Below are 21,628 nucleotides of genomic sequence, written 5' to 3'. Positions count from 1 at the left end.
CAGAGCGAGACTCCGCCTCAAAAAAAAAAAAAAAAGAAAAGAATTGTCTGAGAAAGGCTCTAGTGTGACCCGAAAGGCCCTTGGTTCCCATGGCAACGTCTCAGCGTCTGGCAGTAACAGGCTCTGTGCCCGGACTCTCTGGGTCTGGAGGTCCCGCCTCCTCCAGCCTCTCACAGCCCAGAGGCACCTCCCATTGGCGCCTGACGGTTTAGGGCGGCTGTTAGTTGTTTCTTCCCGGCCACCTGCCACTCAAAGCCACCACCCACTTGCATGCCCCCTTGTGGACACCTTAAAGGTACCGTCTAGATCTGAACCGCGCTGAGGGAATGGTTAGCTTCGCTCCCATTAGATAGCTTGGCCCAAAGGACTTAGCGACCGCCCAGACAAAAAATTTCTTCCTGCAAGCTACATGTGTCTGTGGTCTCTAAGAGTCAAAACCAAACCCAAAAGAAAAAGCCAACCCCCACCCCCGGCAAAAAGCAAACAAACAAAAAACAACCCCAAAACAGCCACCCACCCACCTTTCATGTGAGGAGTCCTTGAGAAGAGCCTCTCCAGCCAGGACCAGGTAAGGGAATCTGTGCACTTGGTGGGACCCAGAACACCCAGTGGCAGGAACGTGACAGCCACACTCTGACCCCACCACTGACACACAGATCAGGATGCATCACCCTGAGAGATGACACCACAAATCTGGCTCTCATGGATTGATTTCACACTGTCTCATCGATCCCACACACATCCCATCACTCACACCAGATTCCCTTATCACTGACCCTACATACCCACAATCATTGATTCCATGGACCTCATCACTATCCCAAAGACCACCCATCACTAATCTACAGACCCTCCTCTATCACCCCAGGGACCTCACAGATTCCCCATCCCTGAATCCAGGATCTATAGAACCTCATCTCTTACCCCCACAGACCTATTAATAAGAGGATACATTCAAGGGAGACTGTGTTGACCATTTTACACACCCACCGCGTGTGTGTGTGTGTGTGTGTGTGCTGATTAATGGACTTAGGTAAACTTTAGCGTTTTAGTAGGCAATGCAGTTTTTCAATGCCTTTTCTTTTTCTTTCCTTTTCTTGACATCTTTAAAGGCCTTACCCCAGTAAGTGTGGATTGCAATTTATTAATGCCTATCCCTTATTGAGTCCTTGTCATGCATATTTATTAATAATAATTCATAATTCTTACAACTCAGAAACACCAGAGACTCACATAAGAAGAATGGCTATGGGATTTTATTTACTTATTTATTCATTTTGGTTTCTGTGGATTATAAAAGTCATTCATTTGTATCAAGTCACTAAGTGTATACTCTATTTTCGAAAAAAAAATTCTAATTACACAAAAAATTTTTTTAGACAGGGTCTCACTCTGTCACCCAGGCTAGAGTGCAGTGGTATAATCATGGCCACCACAGCCTCGACCTTCTGGGCTCGAGTGCTCCTCCCACTTTAGCCTACCTAGTAGCTGAGACCACAGGCATGTACCAATACATCCGCCTAATTAAAAAAAAATTTTTTTTTGTAGATATGTGGGTCTCACTATGTTGCAGAGACTGACCTTGAACTCCTGGGCTCAACTGATATTCCTACCTTGGCCTCCCAAAGTGTTGAGATTATGGGTGTGAGCTATTGCACCCGGCTGATAAAATCTTAAAAAGAGTAACTTTGGGACCTAATGTAAAATTTCCACTGAGCTGATGCGTCAGAAATTAAGGTAGAATAAGATGGTCCTGGCCGGGCACAGTGGCTCATGCCTGTAATCCCAGCAATTTGGGAGACCAACGTGCAGGACTCACTTGAGGTCAGAAGTTCCAGACTAGTCTAGCCAACATGGTGAAACACTGTCTCTACTAAAAATACAAAAATTAGCCTGGAGGTTGCAGTGAGCCCAGATTATGCCAATGCACTCCAGTCTGGGCAATAGAGGGAGACTCTGTCTCAAAAAGGAAAAAAAAAAAAAAAGAAGAAGAAGAAACAAAATCTTAATTTCTTCAAGTGTAAAAATGTGGACTGGAGTCCGGATGCAGTGTGGCTCACGCTAGTAATCCCAGCACTTTGGAAGGCCGAGGCGGGCGGATCACAAGGTCAGGAGATCAAGACCACAGTGAAACCCCATCTCTACTAAAAATACCAAAAATTAGCCGGGCATGGTGGTGGGCGCCTGTAGTCCCAGCTACTCGGGAGGCTGAGGCAGGGGAATGGCGTGAACCCGGCAGACGGAGCTTGCAGTGAGCTGAGATCATGCCACTGCACTCTAGCTGGGACTACAGAGCCAGACTCCGTCTCAAAAAAAAAAAAAAAAAAAAAATGGACTGGACTCTGGAGGAACAATACATAAAAACACACACAGGCACTATTTTTTTTGAAGATTTATTGAGAAATATTAATAACATATCACAGAAGTCACCCATTGAAAGTGTAAAATTCAACGGTTTTCAGTATTTGCACAACTGTACATTTTTGCACAACTGTGCAAATATCACCACAATAAATTTTAGATCATTTTCATTACCCTGAAGAAAACTCCATATCCCTCCATTTCCCCCCAACTTCCTAATCCTGGGCCACCACTAATCTACTTTCTGTTTCTATGTATTGTTCTATTTTGGACATTTTATTTCAATGGAATTACATAACCTGTGGTGTTTTGTGACTGGCTTTTTTAACATAGCATCATATTTTCAAGGTTTATTAAATGTTGCATGTGCAGAGGGGGCACTTTACATAAGGATAAACCTGGGGCGGGGAGTGCTTATTGATTTTGAAACTTCAAAATTGTAAAAGGGAAATTATTGGTTTCAAATAGAGGAAAAACCTATTCGGGCTAAAATCCTCCATTCTCGCCAGTTTGTAATGTGGAGTTTTATTGCGAAGAATTCCAAGGTTTTTATGCACATTTTTTGCAAATTCTCCCTGTGTTTGGGGAACAGTCACAGAATGTGGAGGTGTGGGCTTCTGGACTCTGTGGCTGGAGATTCGAGTCCAGGAGAACTCAGGTCCCAGGGTAGGCAGAGGAAAATAGTGCCAGAGTGCCAGTAGAACTCTTTGAAATGGAAAATTTAAAATGTTCCCTCCCAAAGGAGTCCCAGATAACCACAAAAAAGAGGAGTTTGCTGAGCCGGTCAGTCGCAATTGTCCAATAAGATGCAGACAGGCTGGGAAAGAAGGAAGTTTATTTCTGCAACCGGTTAGGTGGAGAAGGGCCAAGTAACTCACCAGAGCAACTCAAAGTTACAAGTTTTTTTCTAGTGCTTATAGACATCTTAAGCTCCATGCTATGGTGGGATTGCACCTACAAGCAGGAGTGTTGCATTCAACCAACATCTAATCTTTAACTAGGGTCTAGGATCTGGAAAGATTTCTCTAGAGTCTTAGAAAGTTTCTGAATCTTAAGACAGGCCGAGGTGAATGTATAAGAATGCTATTATTCTATCAGACTTTAGGGTCTGAGAAGACCCAGGCAGGGTCTTAATGGGTTTGTTTTTGCATTCCATCCCTGATACTCAGGTGAAGGGGGCCCGCCCCTCCACACCTGTGGGTGTTTCTCATCAGGTGGGACAAGAGACTGAGAAAATAAATAAGACATAGAGACAAAGTATAGAGAAAGAACAGTGGGCCCAGGGGACCGCCACTCAGCATACAGAGAACCCACGCTGGCACTGGTCTCTGAGTTCCCTCAGTATTTATTGATCACTATCTCTACCATCTCAGAGAGGGGGATGTGGCAGGACTATAGGGTAATGGTGGGGAGAGGGTCAGCAGGAAAACGTGAGCAAAGATCTCTGTGTCATAAATAAGTTTAAGTAAAGATGCTGTGCCTTGATGTGCACGTAGGCCAGATTTATGTTTGACTTTACACAAACATCTCGGTGCATTAAAGAGCAGTGTTGCAGCCAGCATGTCTCACCTCCAGCCATAAGGCGGTTTTCTCCTATCTCAGTAAATAGAACGTATGATCGGGTTTTACGCTGACACATTCCATTCCCAGGGACAAGCAGGAGACAGATGCCTTCCTCTTACCTCAACTGCAAAAAGGCCTTCCTCTTTCACTAATCCTCCTCAGCACAGACCCTTTACAGGTGTCGGGCTGGGGGACGGTCAGGTCTTTCCCTTCTCAGGAGGCCATATCTCAGGCTATTACATGGGGAGAAACCTTGGACAATACCTGGCTTTCCTAGGCAGAGGTCCCTGTGGTCTTCCGCAATGTATTGTGTCCCTGGGTACTTGAGATTAGAGAATGGTGATGACTTTTAACAACCATACTGCCTTCAAGCATTTGTTTAACAAAGCACATCCTGCATGGCCCTAAATCCATTAAATCTTGAGTCAACACAGCACATGCCTCTGTAAGCACAGGGTTGGGGCTAGGGTTACAGACTAACAGCATCTCAAGGCAAAAGAATTTCTCTTAGTACAGAACAAAATGGAGTCTCTTATGTGGACTTTCTATATAGACACAGTAACAGTCTGATCTCTCTTTCTTTTCCCCACACTCAGGCATCAGTTTCTCCATTTCCTTAACGTTTAACTTATGCATTCATCACAATTATAGTAAAGGGTTAGTGGAAACTGTTCTGGTTGCTAATGGAAACCTCGCCTGCCACACTGCCATCGGAACTGAAGCCCACTACAGAACACTGAAAATGCCTGCAAACACTGACTTTACTGACAACTCTTAAATTACAGAAAATCAAGTTCATGCTCCCTCCCAGCTCTGTCCTCAAGAATTGCAAGTTAGAAACGTGCACATTTTCCTAGGTTCAGTTTTGCATAGATGGAGCTCGTCAGCGAAAGCATTTGTTTGATTTCATGCATTAATGTTTCCTTTTGTCATTTCCTTTTTATTTATTTATTTATTTATTTAGAGACAGTTTCCATCCTCTCGCTCAGGCTGGAGTGCAATGTCGCAGTCTCGGCTTACTGCAACCTCCGCCTCCCGGGTTCAAACGATTCTCCTGCCTCAGCCTCCCAAGTAGCTAGGATTACAGGCATGCACCACCACGCGTGGCTAATTTTTTTTTTTTTTTTTTTTTTTTTTGAGACGGAGTTTCGCTCTTGTTGCCCATGCTGGAGTGCAATTGCGTGATCTTGGCTCACTGTAACCTCCGTCTCCCGGGTTCAGGCGATTCTCCTGCCTCAGCCTCCCGAGTAGCTGGGATTACAGGCATGCGCCACCACCGCGGCTAATTTTGTATTTTTAGTAGGGACGGGGTTTCTCCATGTTGGTCAGGCTGGTCTTCAACTCCCGACCTAAGGTGATCCACCCGCCTCGGCCTCCCAAAGTGCTGGGATTACAGGCGTCAGCCATCGCGCCCAGCCAATTTTTGTATTTTTAGTAGAGACGGGGTTTCACCACGTTGCCCAGGATGGTCTCGAACTCCTGAGCTCAGGGAATCCACCTGCCTCGGCCTCCCAAAGTGCTGGGGTTACAGGCCTGAGCCACCACGCCAGGCCTATTTCATTTCATTTTATTTTATTTTAAGACGGAGTCTCACTCTATCGCCCAGGCTGGAGCGCAGGGGCGCGATCTCGGCTCACTGCAACCTCCGCTTCCCGGGTGCAAGCGAGTCTTGTTCCTCCGCCTCCTGAGTAGCTGGGATTACGGGCGCCCGCTACCACGCCTGGCTAATTTTTGTATTTTTAGTACAGACAGGGGTTTCATGTTGGCGGCCAGACTGGCCTCGAACACCTGACCTCAAGTGATCTGCCCGCCTCGGCCTCCCAAAGTGCTGGAACTACAGGCGTGAACCACCGCGCCCAGCCCCATTTCCTTTATTTTATTTTATTATTTTCAGACGGAGTTTCGCTCTTGCCGCGCAGGCTGCTGCGCAGTGGAGCGATCTCGGCTCACTGCAACCTCTACCTCCCCGGTTCAAGCGATTCTCCTGCATCAGCCTCCGGAGTAGCTGGGATTACAGGCACACGCCACTACGTCCGGCTATATTTCTTTTAATTTTTTTTTTTTTTTTTTTTTTTTTTTTTTTTGAGACGCAGTCTTGCTCTGTCCCCCTGGCTGGAGTGCAGTGGCGCGATCTCGGCTCACTGCAAGCTCCGCCTCCCGGGTTCCTGCCATTCTCCTGCCTCAGCCTCCCCAGTAGCTGGGACTACAGGCGCCCACCACTGCGCCCGGCTAATTTTTTGTATTTTTAGTAGAGACGGGGTTTCACCGTGGTCTCGAACCCCTGACCTTGTGATCCGCCCGCCTCGGCCTCCCAAAGTGCTAGGATTACAGGCGTGAGCCACCGCGCCCGGCCATTTCTTTTATTTTTGATTTTTATAATTTACTAGCCTGTTTGTTGATCACAAGACTGGGACTGGCGGTGAACAAGGTTGGGTCTCGGTGTTCACCGGGCGGAGGGCATGGGCCAGGTGGGAGGGTCTCCTGCGCGTGCTGCAAATCTCCATGAAAGTGTAGGAAACAGCACCAAACGTGACTGCAAAGTTTGGGTTTGGCGCGCGGGTAGGCGTTCCACCGCAGATACGCGGAGGAAAGCTTTTGCTGCGCTTGTAGGCAGGTCGGCCCCAAGCACTTCTTATTGGCTAATGTGGAGCAAATCTTCACATCCATTGGCTGAAAGCTCCGTCTATTTGAGGCTGACTGAAAGCGTCCCTTCCTTCTGTGTTGGCTGGAAACGGACTGTCCGCCTAGTCACATCTGATCGCGTTTCCCACTGGTCACCGTTTCCGGAAGCCCGCCTTCGCGTTTCCGGAATCCCAGAACAGGCTGGGTCTGCAGATGGTGTGCAGGTGCGCCGTGGCAAGTGTGGTTCCGCAGTCTTGGGCTGTTCCACCCAAGCGGGGGCTGTAGCACCCGCTGGACATGGGACGCCGGAGGGTCAGCGGCGTGTAGTTCTCGCCTTCATCGTCCTTAGGTATGAAATCGGCCATCGCCAGGGCGGGAACCGGGACCTGGGCTGCGTCCCGGCCCATCCCCATTAGTCCACCGGACTCACGGACGCCCTGGCTTTCGCTGACACAGTTTCTTGACCTCTGACCCGTATTGTCTCGAGATTAAAGGTAAAAACGGGGCTTTTTCATCCCACTCGGGTAAAACGCCCTTTTTATTTCTAGGCAGGTGTTTTGTTGCAGAACGCCTCGAAGGGAGGGAGTGACCGGCAGGTTGAAGTTTATTAAATAAAATACATTCCTGGCTTATATAATGTTCGTGATAAAGCACCCCAACCCTTAACAAATCTCACTTTTTGCCAATTGTATTATTTAGTGGATTGTCTCTGATAAGGACAGCCAGTTAAAATGGCATTTTGTTGTTGTTGCTAATTAAACCCAATTTTTAGGTTTGGTGGTTGTCCTAACAGAAGCAACTTCCCAGGCTTTATAAAACCATATTTCTTGTGGGAAATTTCTGTGAAAGGCACAGCGAGTTAGTTTGGAATTGTTTTAAAGGAAGTAAGTTCCTGGTTTTGATATCTTAGTAGTAGTATTTTCCCCAGTGTCTTTGAAATCTTAATTTTGGGTCACGTGTGTAGAGTAACTTTTGTGAAAGAAACAACCAGTTAAGGAGGTTTTGAAATTTCCTTTATGAAATATAATACTGGTTTTGATTTTTTTTTTTTTTTCAGTAGAGATGGGTTTTGCCATGTTGGCTAGTCTTGAACTCCTGACCTCAGGTGATCTGCCCACTTCATCCTACCAAAGTGCTGGGATTACAGGCATGAGCCACAACGCCCGACCTATTCTCCAACTTTCAAAATTATTTTTAAAAGTTGTTTTCGCTAATCTAGGTCCTTTACATGTCCATTATGTATTTTAGAATTGGGTTGCCAATTTCTGCAAAACAAAAGCCTCCCCAATATTCAAATTGGAATTTCACTGAATCTATAGGTCAGTTTGGAAAGAACTGACATATTAACGGTATTGAGTCTTCTAATCTCTGAACACAGTATAACTCTGTTTAGGTCTTTTTTCAGGTTCTCCTAGAAGTGTGTTTAATTTTTATAGTATATATTTTGCACTTCTTTTGCCAGATGCATCAGTATGTATTTCATACTGTTTATGGTGTTATAAATGGCATTTAAGGTTTTAAGGATCAGATTGTTCATGGCTAGTACATGCAAAATCATCTGCTTTATATATATTGATCTTTATTTTGCAATCTCACTAAGCTCATTTACTTCTAGTGTTGTAGATACCATCAGATTTTTTTTATATAGACCATCATATAATCCGTTAATAAAGATGATTTTACTTCCTTTCCAGTCTGGATACATTGTATTCTTTCGTTTATTGCACTAGCTAGCACTTCCAGTATAATGCTTAGTAGAAGTGTTGAGACCAGGTGTCCTCTTTTTGCTGATCTTTGGGCTTTTACCATTAAGTATGATGTTAGCAGTAGATTTCTCACACATACTCTTCATTGGTTAAGGAAATTCCCAGAATCCCAGAATTCTCTTCCTCCTTAACTGAATTATTCTCCTTAATGAATGCTGGATGCCTAGTAAATTTTTTTTTCTTTTTTTTTTGAGACAGAGTCTCGCTCTGTCGCCTAGGCTGGAGTGCAGTGGTGTGATCTCAGCTCACTGCAACCTCCGTCTCCCAGGTTCAAGCGATTCTCCTGCCTCAGCCTCCTGAGTAGCTGGTATTATAGACCTGGCTTTTTTTTTTTTTTTTTTTTTTTTTTTTTTTGGTATTTTTAATAGAGACAGGGTTTTGCCCTGTTGACCAGGCTGGTATCAAACTCCTGACCTCAGGTGATCCGCCTGCCTCAGCCTCCCAAAGTGCTGAAATTACAGGCTTGAGCCACCACACCCAGCCGATGCCTAGTAATTTTTTATTTTCCACTTTGGCTGTTGGGAAAAGGAATTATTCCTGGACCTTTTTGAGCTCTGTGGATCCTTCCCTCTAATCTTTTAAGGTAGTTATTTTTCCCTGGCTTCAGGTAGTTTTCACACACACATGTGTTGATGAATATTTAGCTGAACTTAAGGAAGATCCTCTGTAGATTTTTGTGCAATTCTCTCCTCGTCAGTGTTTTGCCTTGTCAACTCTGGCCACTTTGGCCTCATCAGATTCCTCATTCTATCTCAACACTAGGAGACCACTAGGCTCTGCCTGAGTTACCCCTCCCAGCAGTAGTCTGGAAAAACTGTAGGAAAAATTTATTTCTGTTTTTTCAGGGATCACTGTTCTTCATTGAAAATTGACATTTTTGTATATTCAATGTCTTAAAAACCATTGTTTCACCTATTTTGTTTAGCTTTTTAGTATTTACAGATATAAGGGTAAATCTGGTCTGTTTCTCCATTTGACCAGAAGCAGACATCTGTTCATTCTGTTAATGGTGACTTTCAGACAATAGAATAATAAAATTAATATGAATATGCCACACTTTTCTAGTTAAAATGTTTTGTCTAGGAAATATTCTTTACTGTGAGGTTGTAAAATGATTCTCAGATAAAAACAAGGTAAAATCAAAGGTGGCTACTTTCCAACCTTGCTCTCTCCCACCTATGGGTTGTATTTTAATTTTTCTTAAGAGACAGGGGTCTTGCTCTGTTGTCCAGGTTGCACTTGAACTCCTGGGCTCAAGGGATCCTCCTACCATATCCTCCCAGGTAGCTAGGATTACAGGCGTGCACCACCACTCCTCGCTCCCACCTATTATTTCATCATTTTGATTAGGTCTTGGCTTATCCTTCCACTGTGTTTTGAAAGTATAAACATAGCTGGGCGCGGTGGTTCATGCCTATAATCCCAACGCTTTGGGAGGCCAAGGCGGGCAGATCACAAGGTCAAGGTATCATGATCATCCTGGCCAACATGGTAAAACCCCGTCTCTACTAAAAATATAAAAATTAGCTGGGCATGGTGGCGCATGCCTGTAGTCCCAGCTACTCAGGAGACTGAGACAGGAGAATCTTTTGAACCCAGGAGGCGGAGGTTGCAGTGAGCCAAGATTGTGTAAGTGCACTCCAGCCTAGGCAGCAGAGTGAGACTCCATCTCAAAAAAAAAAAAAAGAGAGAGAAAGTATAAACATATATAGCGGTCCGCCCTTCTCACAAAAATTAGCATATTATTCTACACCCTCCTATTTTTTATATAACATAATCTGAAGATTATGAAATACACAGTTGCACAATACACCTTGTACATATATATCTGAGAGTTAATTCAGCCCATCCATTGCTAGAAATCTTTCCAGTCTGTTGCATTTACAAATATTTACATTCTTTTGTGCATACTACATTTCATAATCTTATCAGTGTATCTTCTGGATAGAAGCAAGCAGCCTAGGTCACATGATATATGCATGTAAGATTGCACATGGACATTATTCAGTTCCCTCTTATAAGAGTTGTACAGTTTCACATTTTCACAATATGAATTATTTCTCCAGTCTTGCCAATATGAGTATTTTAATATACTTTTGGATTTTTGCTCATCTGATTGTCATAAAGTGATATGTAATATAAATTGCATTTTCTTTATGAGGAATATGAAGCATCTTCTTAAAGGTTTAAGGGTCTTTATCTTTTCATATGAAATATATATGTCTTTTGTCTATTTCTATATCAGGCTGTAGGATCTTTCATGTCTGTTTTTTTTTGTTGTTTTTTTTTTTGAGACAGAGTCCTCGCTCTGCCGCCCAGGCTGGAGTGCAGTGGCCAGATCTTGGCTCACTGCAAGCTCTGCCTCCCGGGTTCACGCCATTCTCCTGCCTCAGCCTCCCGAGTAGCTGGGACTACAGGCGCCCGCCACCTCGCCCGGATAGGTTTTTGTATTTTTTAGTAGAGACGGGGTTTCACCGGGTTAGCCAGGATGGTCTCGATCTCCTGACCTCGTGATCCGCCCATCTCAGCCTCCCAAAGTGCTGGGATTACAGGCTTGAGCCACCGCGCCCGGCTCACATCTCAGTTTTTACGTGTTTACATGTATTAAGTGAATGACTCTGTCACATAAGTTGCAGATATCTCCAATTTGTCATTTTCATTTGTTTATATTTTTAGTCCTACAAAAAATTATTGATTCTTCCTCATTTTTACTGGATTTCTGAGTCACAGTTATTGATTTCCTAATTCCCATGTCATAAAGAAATTCGCCCATGTTTACTTCTAGTACTGGTAAAGTTTCTTTTTGTTTTGTTCTTACATTTATATCTCTTGATTTATTGGGACTTTATCCTGCTTTACACTGCCAGGAATGATTCTAATCTTTTTTTTTTTCCCAAAAAGGTTATAAACCTGTACCAACACTAATTATCAAAAAGTTCTTCATTTTCAAAATGGTTCCAGTGTAATGTCTCCTGCAAAGAAAGGTGATTAGGAAAAAATAAAGGGCTGTTTTGTCACACATGAGGCAGACTTGAGATATTATCAACATTCAAAATATATAAATGGAGTAGAGGTTCAATAAGCACACAACTCAAGCATTCAAGAAGATCCAGAAGTTCATCATGGAGGGGATGGGAGCACCAGCTATGCACACAGACACCAAGGCAGTCTGGGCCAGCAAAAAAAAACCTCCCCTAACCAAAAGGGAATGAACCATACTTATCTGTATATAGATGGGCAGAAAGAGTAATGTGGACAAAGATTTACCAAATAACTTCTAGGCTGGGCGCGGTGGTTCATGCCTGTAATCCCAGCACTTTGGGAGGCCAGGGCAGGCAAATTACTTGAGGTCAGGAGTTCAAGAGCAGCCTAGCCAACATGATGAAACCCAGTCTCTACTAAAAATACAAAAATTAGCCAGGCATGGTGGCACGTGCTGGTAATCCCACCAACTCGGGAGGCTGAGGCAGGAGAATCACTTGAACCGGGGAGACAGTTGCAATGAGCTGAGATCGCGCCACTGCATGCCAGCCTGGGCGAAACAGTGAGACTCCACCTCAAAAAAAAAAAACAAAACTTCTAAATGTTATTTTTCTCAGTGTACTTGTCACGTTAAAAATCTATTCAACATGAATGAAAATGGATTATAATAAAGTTACATAACAAAAAATTATTTTTCACGCAAATTGTGCAATTCCATAGATGACAGTAATTTAGGAGGGAACTACCTGTTAAAGGTCTGACTTATAAGTGTGCTAAATATGTGTACATATACCCACCATTTCTTAACTCATGTAACACTAAAAGATACCAAGAACTTCACTTAGAAGAAATTGATAAAGTAACTTTTCATCATTCAAAATTATCCATCCAGGCTGGGCACGGTGGCTCACGCCTGTAATCCTGGCACTTTGGGAGGCTGAGGTGGGCGGATCACCTGAGGTCAGGGGTTCAAGACCAGCCTGGCCAACATGGTGAAACCCCATCTCTATTAAAAATACAAAAATTAGCCAGGCATGGTGGAGGGTACCTGTAATCCCAGGTACTTGGGAGGCTGATGCAGAAGAATCATTTGAACCTGGCAGGCAGAGATTGCAGTGAGCCAAGAACGCCCCACTGCACTCAAGCCTGGGCAACTAGAGTGAGACTCCACCTCAAAAATAAAAATTATCCATCTTGCTCAGAGCTTAAACAATATAAGCAAATATCTCCTATGTTATTCTTTGATTAAATATTGGGTTCATCTATGTTAGTTTTTTTCATCTTCATGAGTGAAATTTTTTCTGGAATTTGATGTTCAAGAGCTATCGCATCTACTTCTGTACAGTTATTTAGTCTTATATGTTTGTTGTTTTGTTTTCGACAGGGTCTTGCTCCATCACCCAGGCTGCAGTGCAGTGGGGTGATCACAGCTTACTGCAGCCTCAAACTCCTGGGCTCAAGCAGTCCTCTCACCTCAGCCTCCTGAGTAGCTGGGACTACAGGCAATGTGCTACCACACCTGGCTAATTTATTTTTTGCAGACATGGGGGTCTCCCTATGTTGTCCAGGCAAGTCGGAAACTCCAGGGTTCAAGTGATACTCCTGTCTCAACCTCCCAGACTGTTTGGATTACAGGCATGAGCCACTGTGCTCAGCCTCATCTTACATGATATTTTTTTCTATGTTTTGAACTTTTTTGGTTGTTTTTGAAACTGAATCACATTTAATAATGTTTTCTTAGAAAAAAAAACATCCACATATAAAAATCATGTCTAACAGAGTTCACATACTTATGTTAATACCAAAAAATATCTCCTAAACATATAGTTGTATCCCATTTCTCCTTTCTTATAGCACTGACAAAGCCTAATAAATAATAGTTTTCTTCAAAAGACTAGATTTTGATGAAAAACATATATGATTTTTTATTTCATGATTTCAGCTTTTCATTAAGCCTTTCCATTCATTCTTTTGGGTATTCTTATTCTACCTTGCTGAGAAATCATTATTTAACTCAATAAATATTTGAGGCCCTACAACACTACAGGCACTGTCCTAAGTGCTGGGGATACAGTGGTGATGGTAAACAAACTGCCCTCAGTCTTCTTGGTTTTATACACAGAGCAATTTCTATTGATAACTGTTTTAGTTATTTCATAGGATTTAAAATATAGGTCTCATTATCATTCTAAATCATCTGTAATTTCACTTTTTATTTGCTCTTTAAGAACGGTTTATATGTAGTACTAAATTTCCACGAGGTAAGAATCCATATGGCTATCTGCTAGTTTCTGAGTTATAACTGTGGTGAAAAATGAATTATATGACACTTGGCTTTAGAAATTTGTTAGAGAGAAATCATTTCTGAATGTCTTTTAAAAAACTGCTGAACACTCAACAACCCCACTTTCACTAAAGTCACAAGGCTTTCTTTTATAGGTTTTTTTGATGTAGCATGTGAAATTAATACTCATCCAAAGCTTTCTTCATTGTATTTTACTGATTTTTTTCAGAATTAACATTCTGATGTTCAATAAGACATAAAGAGAGATGACATATTTGTCTATCATCATTGTCTTAAAGTCCTCCTCTCATAAAATGGCTTAATACCAATACAAATAACAGTCACTAAGTCATGTAAATCTCAAATCATTCAACCCTTACAATCTAATGAATAAGATTAAACAGACATAGATTTAAGATACTTTCCAAAAAACATATAGAGGCAAGATGTATTGAAACAAAACATGCCAAATAAATTGTATGACATAGTTCAAGGCTTTTCTAGATTAATTAATTACATGATTTTTGTGGAAATACAACAGAATTTTGCTAATGATGAAAGATTTCCAAAATGAATTATATATAAATTCTTGTGGGGTTTTTTTTTTTTTTTTTGGAGATGGGGTCTTTCTCTGTCACCCAGGCTGGAGTGCAGTGACGTGATCTTGACTCACTGCAACCTCCACCTCCCAGGTTCAAGCAATTCTCATGCCTCAGCCTCCCAAGTAGCTGGGACTATAGGCATGTGCCACCATGCCCAGCTAATTTTTGTATTTTTAGTAGAGGCGGGGTTTCACCATGTTGGTCAGGCTGGTCTCGAACTCCTGACCTCAGGTGATCCACCCACCTCCGCTTCCCAAAGTGCTAGGATTACAGGCATGAGTCACCTTGCCTGGCCGAATTATATATAAATTCTTTATGGAACATCTCTGATAAGAATGTTTTGAGAATTATTCAAAAAGAATTAATGCTATCATCTCATAAAATTTTACCCTGATATTCTGCAATGATCAGTAATTTCCTTCCTATATTGATTGCATGGTGAATTATCTGCTGCTGCTTCTGGATGTGTGCCCTGTTAAAATGCCTTCCAATATTGCTTACATTTGTGGGGTTCCTCAAGAGAAAAAAATAAATGATGTCAATTAAGAAGTCATGAATAAAGCCCTTCCTACACTTTTATATAATATTTCACAAGAGTGAAATGAAGTGAGAGCTTGAAGAAAATGCTTTCTCAAAATCTTTAAATTCATAGGATTTCTCAAAAGTGTAAATATTCTGGTGTTGAGCAAAGCTTGACTCATGACTACAGGAGTTCCCATAGTCTGTCCATTCACAGAGATTTGCACCATTATGAATTTTTTGTTCAGTAAAATATGAATGGTGACTAAAGATGTGGCTACTTTTCTTGCATCCATAAGGTTCTGCATCAGTATGAATTCTCTTATGTCGTGTAAGCTGTGAACCCCAGATAAAAGATTTCCCACATTCTTTACATATATAAGGTTCCTCACCAGTATGCATTCTCTGATGTCGAGTAAGTTGTGAACCCCAGAGAAAGGCTTTTCCACATTCTTCACATTCATATGGCCTCTTTCCAGTATGAATTTTCTGATGTCGATTAAGTTCTGAACCACGAAAAAAGGTCTTCCCACATTCCTTGCATTCATAGTCTCTCTCACCAGTATGAATTTTCTGATGTCGATTAAACTCTGAGCCATGAAGAAAGGTCTTTCCACAATCCTTACATTCATAGGATTTCCTCTCATTATGAATTTTCTCATGTTGAGCAAGATAAGAAGGCCAAGTAAAAGTCTTCCCACACTGCTTACATTCATAAGGTTTCCTGCCAGTATGAATCCGCTGATGTCGAGCAAGGTGTGAGCTCCAAATATAGGCTTTCCCACATTTCTCACATTCATAAGGTTTCCTACCAACGTGAACATTCTGATGTTGAGCAAGATTTGAACCACGAATAAAGGCTTTTCCACATTCCTTGCACTCATGAGATTTCTCACCTGTATGAATTCTCTGATGCTGAGTTAGGTGTGATCCACGAGTAAAAGCTTTCCCACACTCCTGACATTCATAAGGTTTTTCACCAGTGTGAATTCTCTGATGTTTAATAAGATGTGATCGCTGACTAAAGGCCTTTCTACATTCATTACATTCATAGGGTTTTTCACCAGTATGAATTCTCTGATGTCGAGTAAGATCTGAGCCACAACTAAAGGCCTTCCCACATTCCTTACATTCATAAGATTTCTCACCAGTATGAATTCGCTTATGGACACTAAGTTGTGAATGAAATCTAAAGGCTTTCCCACATTCCTTACATTTAAAAGGTTTCTCACCAGTATGAATTCTCTTATGACCAGTAAGACTCGAACGTAAACTAAAAGACTTCCCACATTCTTTACATTCATATGTTTTCTTAACAGTGTGAACTGTCTGATGTTGAGTAACTTCTGAATCAGGAAGAAAGGTATTCCCACATTCTTTATCTTCACAGAATTTCTCAATTGTGTGAATTAACTGATGTTGAGTATGATCTGAGCCAGAAATAAAGGCTTTCCCCAATTCTTTAAATTCATTCAGTTTGTCTCCTGTGTTAAGTCTCTGGTGTAGATTAAAGGCTGTGTGCTGGTTAAAAGTGGGCCTTTTTTCACAGGTGAGTATCACCTGCTTGAAACATTCCTCTTGATTATCTTGTAGTGTTTGAAACTGAACATTGCCTTCCCAATCACCTCTAAAACATAAACATTCAAGGCTGTGGTTTTTACAAATTTTCATTATTTCCAGTTGGGCTATTTCTCTCTCACAAATGCCATTTTTTGGTAATAACTTCTTGGTCTGACACCTGGACTGCATGTCTGAAAAATAAGATAAAAACATCATACTGTTTTATGTACAAAAAGCAATGAAACTTCTAAAATAGATGTAGAAAATATTGAAATAAAGCATAGGAGAAGTGAATGGCTTAAAAAATTCTCAAATATGAGCAATATGAAAAAAAGGGCAAGAAATAAGTAGAAATTTAAAAGAAATAATGTAAGTTGAGTCAAGTGATGACAAGTATATTTTATTTTGATCATATTCATCTGAGGAGCTCAATAAAAAATGATTATCCAGGTATCACCTCAATAACAGAATAATAAGTCATAAAATATCTACAAGTTTGCAAGTACTATGGTGAATGTCTTATATAATTCAGAGCTTAAAAACAGGAATGCTGGGAAATGGCAGAGTATCAGTCCAATATGAGGGAAGCAATCTGATCCAGAGTTACCAAACTAGGATCTCAATACCAGGGTATGCTGCATTTAGGTTAAAGGAGATAATTATAGGTGATAGTTTAGACAGAAAAATAGTTTGAAGCCAGGTACAGTGATTCACACCTGTAATCCCAGCACTTGGGAAGGCTGAGGCAGATTGCTTGAGCTTAGAAGTTCGAGACCAGCCTAGGCAACATGGCAAAACCCCATCTCTATAAAAAAGCAGCCAAGAATGGTGGTGCATGCCTGTGGTCCTAGCTACCTAGAAGGCTGAGGTGGCAGGATCACCTGAGCCTAGAAGGTTGAGGTTGCAGGGAGCCATCATCACACGACTGCACTCGAGCATGGGTGACAGAGTGAAACTCTGTCTAAACAACAACAAAAAATTAGTTTGAGAATTTTTTTCAAGGGGGAAGGAGTCAGGCAAAAGCTGAGAATAAGTAGGACTCTTCCGTGACTCATTTTTTAAAATATATATTTAGGATCAAGTACTATTGTTTTCAGTTTTTCTTGGGGGACAGAGAAAGTACTCTAGCAGTGACTCAATGAATTGAAAGGCAGTTTAGTTATGAAGTATGAGCAGTAATGTACTGCAATGGAAAGAGGACAAACTGCAGTTTCAGACTCCAGTTCTCTTTACTAAAACTACTTTTTAGGTGATTGGAAAATTACTGAGCTTGACTGAGCTCTTAATTTTTCATATCATAAAAAGGAATAAATCATCACTTTGCAGAGGTTTGTTGCAAGGATTGGGAATAATATGCTATTTCTATTAAGTGCCTGACACAGGATAAGTGTTGAATAATCAGTAGATGATGATGATTATTAGAGGAAAAGCTGGGGAATATGGGGAACTAGACAAGTCAGAATTTGTCTTTTTTTTTTTTGAGATGGAGCCTCACTCTGTCACTGCACTCCAGGTTGGAGGGCAGTGGCGCAATCTCAGCTCACTGCAACCTCCACCTCCTGGGTTCAAGCGATTCTCCTGCCTCAGCCTCCCAAGTAGCTGGGATTACAGGTGCCCACCACCATGCCCAGCTAATTTTTGTATTTTTAGTAGGGATGGGGTTTCGCCATGTTGTCCAGGCTGGTTTTGAACTCCCGACCTCAGGTGATTCGCCCGCCTCGACCTTCTAAAATTCTGTGATTACAGGCATGAGCCACCGCGCCTGGCTGGGCTTGTCTTTTATGACACTGTGTTCTTCTGGTTGTACTTCATGTGCCCTAACCGTTCTTCTGCCACTTCCTCCTCACTGTGACCAGAAACTGTTATCACCCATTACTCTAATTTTCAGCTAAGCAGTCTATTAGGTCTTCTCTTAATGTTCCCTGTATGCAGAAATGTATGGCCATGCTCCAGTCACAGAAGAGAACAAAAAGTTTCTTAAGAGATAATATAGGCCGGGCGCGGTGGCTCAAGCCTGTAATCCCAGCACTTTGGGAGGCCGAGGCGGGTGGATCACGAGGTCAGAAGATCGAGACTATCCTGGCTAACATGGTGAAACCCCGTCTCTACTAAAAATACAAAAAACTAGCCGGGCGTGGTGGCGGGCGCCTGTAGTCTCAGCTACTTGGGAGGCTGAGGCGGGAGAATGGCGTGAACCCGGGAGGCGGAGCTTGCAGTGAGCCGAGATCACGCCACTGCACTCCAGCCTGGGAGCACAGCGAGACTCCGTCTCAAAAAAAAAAAAAAAAAAAGAGATAATATATTCTTTGTTAATTCTGTTAAACCTAAAATGAGCAAATACATAAATGTTGGTTGAAAGAATGAACTAATAAGAATGAACTAACAAATGCAGGCAGTGTACAATCAAGGAGAAGCTAGGAAAAATGAGAAAAATTCAAAAGGGATGGGTAAAATTTAAAAAATGAGGTCAAAAATGTTTGGTTTGGTTTTGTTTTTTTACAGAATGAAGAATTTTATGAAAATCTAAATTTCAAAAAAGGGAGATGGGAAGGAACTTGATCCAAATCATAGATAAAATAAGCACCACTGGAGAAAAGAATGGCTTACCTTTTTGTTACATGAGTGAAAAATGAGAGCACAAAAATAGACCAGTGTTTGGAGTGAAGAGAAAGTTCTTTTGGAAAAGGTTTTGTCTCTATCTAGGCCTCAGACCTTTTTTTTTTTTGAGATGGAGTCTCAAAAAAATCTTGGCTAACTGCGACCTCTGCCCCCCAGGTTCAAGCAGTTCTCCTGCTTCAGCCTCCCGAGTAGCTGGGACTACAGGTGTGTGTCAGCACACTGGCTAGTTTCTGTATTTTTAGTAGAGATGGGGTTTCACCGTGTTGGCCAAGCTGGTCTCGAACTCCTGATCTCAGGTGGTCTGCCTGTCTCAGCCTCCCAAAGTGCTGCAATTACAGGAGTGAGCCATGGCACCCAGCCAGTTTTTGTTTTTGTTTTTGTTTTTATCCCGAGACAGAGTCTTACTCTGTTGACCAAACTGGAGTGCAGTGGCATGATCTCAGCTCACTGCAACCTCTGCCTCTCTGGTTCAACAATTCTCCTGCCTCAGCCTCCCACGTAGCTGGGACTATAGGCACGCATCGCCATGCCCGGCTCATTTTTTGTATTTATTTATTTATTTTTTAGTAGAAATGAGGTTTCACCATGTTGCCCAGGCTGGTCTTAAACTCCTGAGCTCAGGCAACCCACCAAAGTGCTAGGATTACAGGCGTGAGCCACCACACTTGGCCCATTTTTTGGTCTTAAGGGGATATTCCAGACCAGTATTTTAGAGGTGTTGCTGCCTCACTATGCAGCTGAGCTGTTGTCCACAACAATGGCCTCCTTGTGCCTGTTCAGCCCTCACTCACCTGGGCAAGGTCCTCTTGTCTCATCCCTCAAAATCTTCCAGGGCTCTTTCCCTTTCTCCAATAAAGAGAACACTTCTGGCTGATAAATGCAAAGACCTGCCCAGAAGATAAGAAACAGCAAAGAACCACATTGTAAAGATTCTAAAATTTGCGACTACTTCTTTGGTTACTAAGGAAGAGAAACAATTACAGGCAGGGCAAAAATAAGTTATAAAGGATGGGAAAGATGGAGGTGCCCACTGATGATAACTATAGCCAGATTTACAAAGCACAAACCATTTTCCAGAAAACAAAGGTCAGAAGTTACCCTGGACATTTAAAAGACAATTAAAAAAAAAAATCACAATACAGAAAGCAGGAATTTCTAAGGTAAATGCCAAATCTTACCCAGTGAGACCAAGTTGCTGTAGTTCTCCAACATCACATCTCTGTATAAATCCCTCTGTTCCAGGTCCAGGCACTCCCACTCCTCCTGACAGAAATCTACAGCCACATCCCTGAACATCATCAGCTATTGAAAGAACAAGTCCAGGTATTAATGGTGAACTTTTAAAAAATAATAACCCCTTTAGATGAAAGGGGAAAGGCTGGAAAGGGGCACTGCAGGGAGTGGGGCATATACTGGGGAAAAAACTGGAGTTGGCTGCCTGTGGTTTCAGGGGAAATGACATGGGAATAAGCGTGACTAAAGCCAAGTGTCTACATGCTCGTATTTTTTGTTCTTTTTTGAGACAGAGTCTTGCTCTGTCACCCAGACTGGAGTGCAGTGGTGCAATCTCGACTCACTGCAACCTCTGCCTCCCAGGTTTAAGTGATTCTTGTGCCCCAGCCACCCTAACAGCTGGGATTACATATGCGCACCACCGCGCCTGGCTAATTTTTTGTATTTTTAGTAGAGACAGGGTTTCTCAATGTTGGCCAGGCTGGTCTTGAACTCCTGACCTCAAATGATCCACCCACCTCGGCTCCCAAAGTCCTAATGAGCCACTGCACCTGGCTACATACTCGTAAAAACTCCTGTTGCTCAGTCACCACATCTTTATGATCTTCAAATCACAAATACCAAAACATCAGAATGGCAGCCCAGAGTAACAGACATCATATGAGTTTTTTGTTGATACCACTGAGAGGCTACACCAGCCTGGAAGAACCCCAGATTTATTATGTGAGAAAAGTAGGGGGTTTTGTTGGTTGTAAGGAGTCTCTGCTGTGCACAAACAGACTTGTGCATACAGTCTTTGGCCCAGGTAACTGTCGTTTGCTTAAGCTACTACTTTTAGTTGAATTTTCTATTAGTTTAAATTGAGAGAATTCTCAAGAGATACACTCCCTGAATATTATTTTCTATGGACAATGTGTAGAATCTCCAGGCTCTTTGCTAAGCAGCTGACAGTCAGCAAATTCAGTGTCATAAGAGATTACTGTGAAAGTCATCAAATGAGTTTTTTGTTGACACCACTGAGAGGCTATACCAGCCTGGAATAACTAACCCTGGATTGTTAATTATATTAACCTCTCATTAATTTCCTGGAAAATTCCAGATCTCTTTGAACTCGACCTCCCATCGTATCGGCTAAGGAAAACATCACAAAGGGCCACATACCTAAATGAATACCAACCAACACCAACTCCCATCTTGATTAAATACAACATCCCATTCTACAGAGTGAATAAAAGCCTTTATGTAGTATGTCCCCTTTAATTGTTCCATCCCATCTTGTTAAGCTACGGGTTTGAAATGAAAAGTCTTTACTGTTCCCCTTAAGGAAATGTATTTCTCCTCTTCAGTGCTCTGCCAGATTAGGACACAGGAGATACTGAAAGCCCTGGTGGATAGATTTGGTCATACTGGTTGGAGAAAAGAGGTATCTAGGGAAAGCATTGGACTGTTTCACAGTCATTACTTATGACGCTCAGTAGTGATTCAAGTAAGCAGTTAAGGATAAGCAATAAAAATAT

At 42.2% G+C, this 21,628-nt stretch overlaps 1 protein-coding gene and 1 long non-coding RNA gene across 7 annotated transcripts in view; one reads left to right on the top strand and one right to left on the bottom strand.

Moving 5' to 3' along the window:
* Positions 1-303: 303 nt before the first annotated feature.
* On the top strand, positions 304-21,371 carry LOC116271658. Its single transcript, XR_004180299.1, has 3 exons — positions 304-568; positions 20,121-20,201; positions 21,211-21,371. It is a non-coding gene; the product is annotated as an uncharacterized LOC116271658 (long non-coding RNA).
* The window catches only part of ZNF790 (zinc finger protein 790), a 30,118-nt gene continuing 22,264 nt past the window's right edge, over positions 13,775-21,628 (bottom strand). For all 6 annotated transcript variants that reach the window (XM_017952868.3, XM_017952869.2, XM_003915415.5 and 3 more), the window contains 3 exons: positions 20,057-20,180; positions 19,670-19,765; positions 13,775-16,450 (listed from right to left, as the gene is read on the bottom strand). In XM_017952868.3, coding sequence (XP_017808357.1) covers positions 14,769-16,450; positions 19,670-19,765; positions 20,057-20,180 — 1,902 coding nt within the window. In that variant the 3' untranslated portion in view covers positions 13,775-14,768. The remainder of the gene's footprint in view (positions 16,451-19,669; positions 19,766-20,056; positions 20,181-21,628) is intronic.

This window comes from Papio anubis, chromosome 20 (genome assembly GCF_008728515.1).
Source record: "Papio anubis isolate 15944 chromosome 20, Panubis1.0, whole genome shotgun sequence".
NCBI lineage: Eukaryota > Metazoa > Chordata > Mammalia > Primates > Cercopithecidae > Papio > Papio anubis.
Note: the sequence above shows the minus strand (reverse complement) of the source record. Positions and strands in the feature narration are given on the sequence as shown.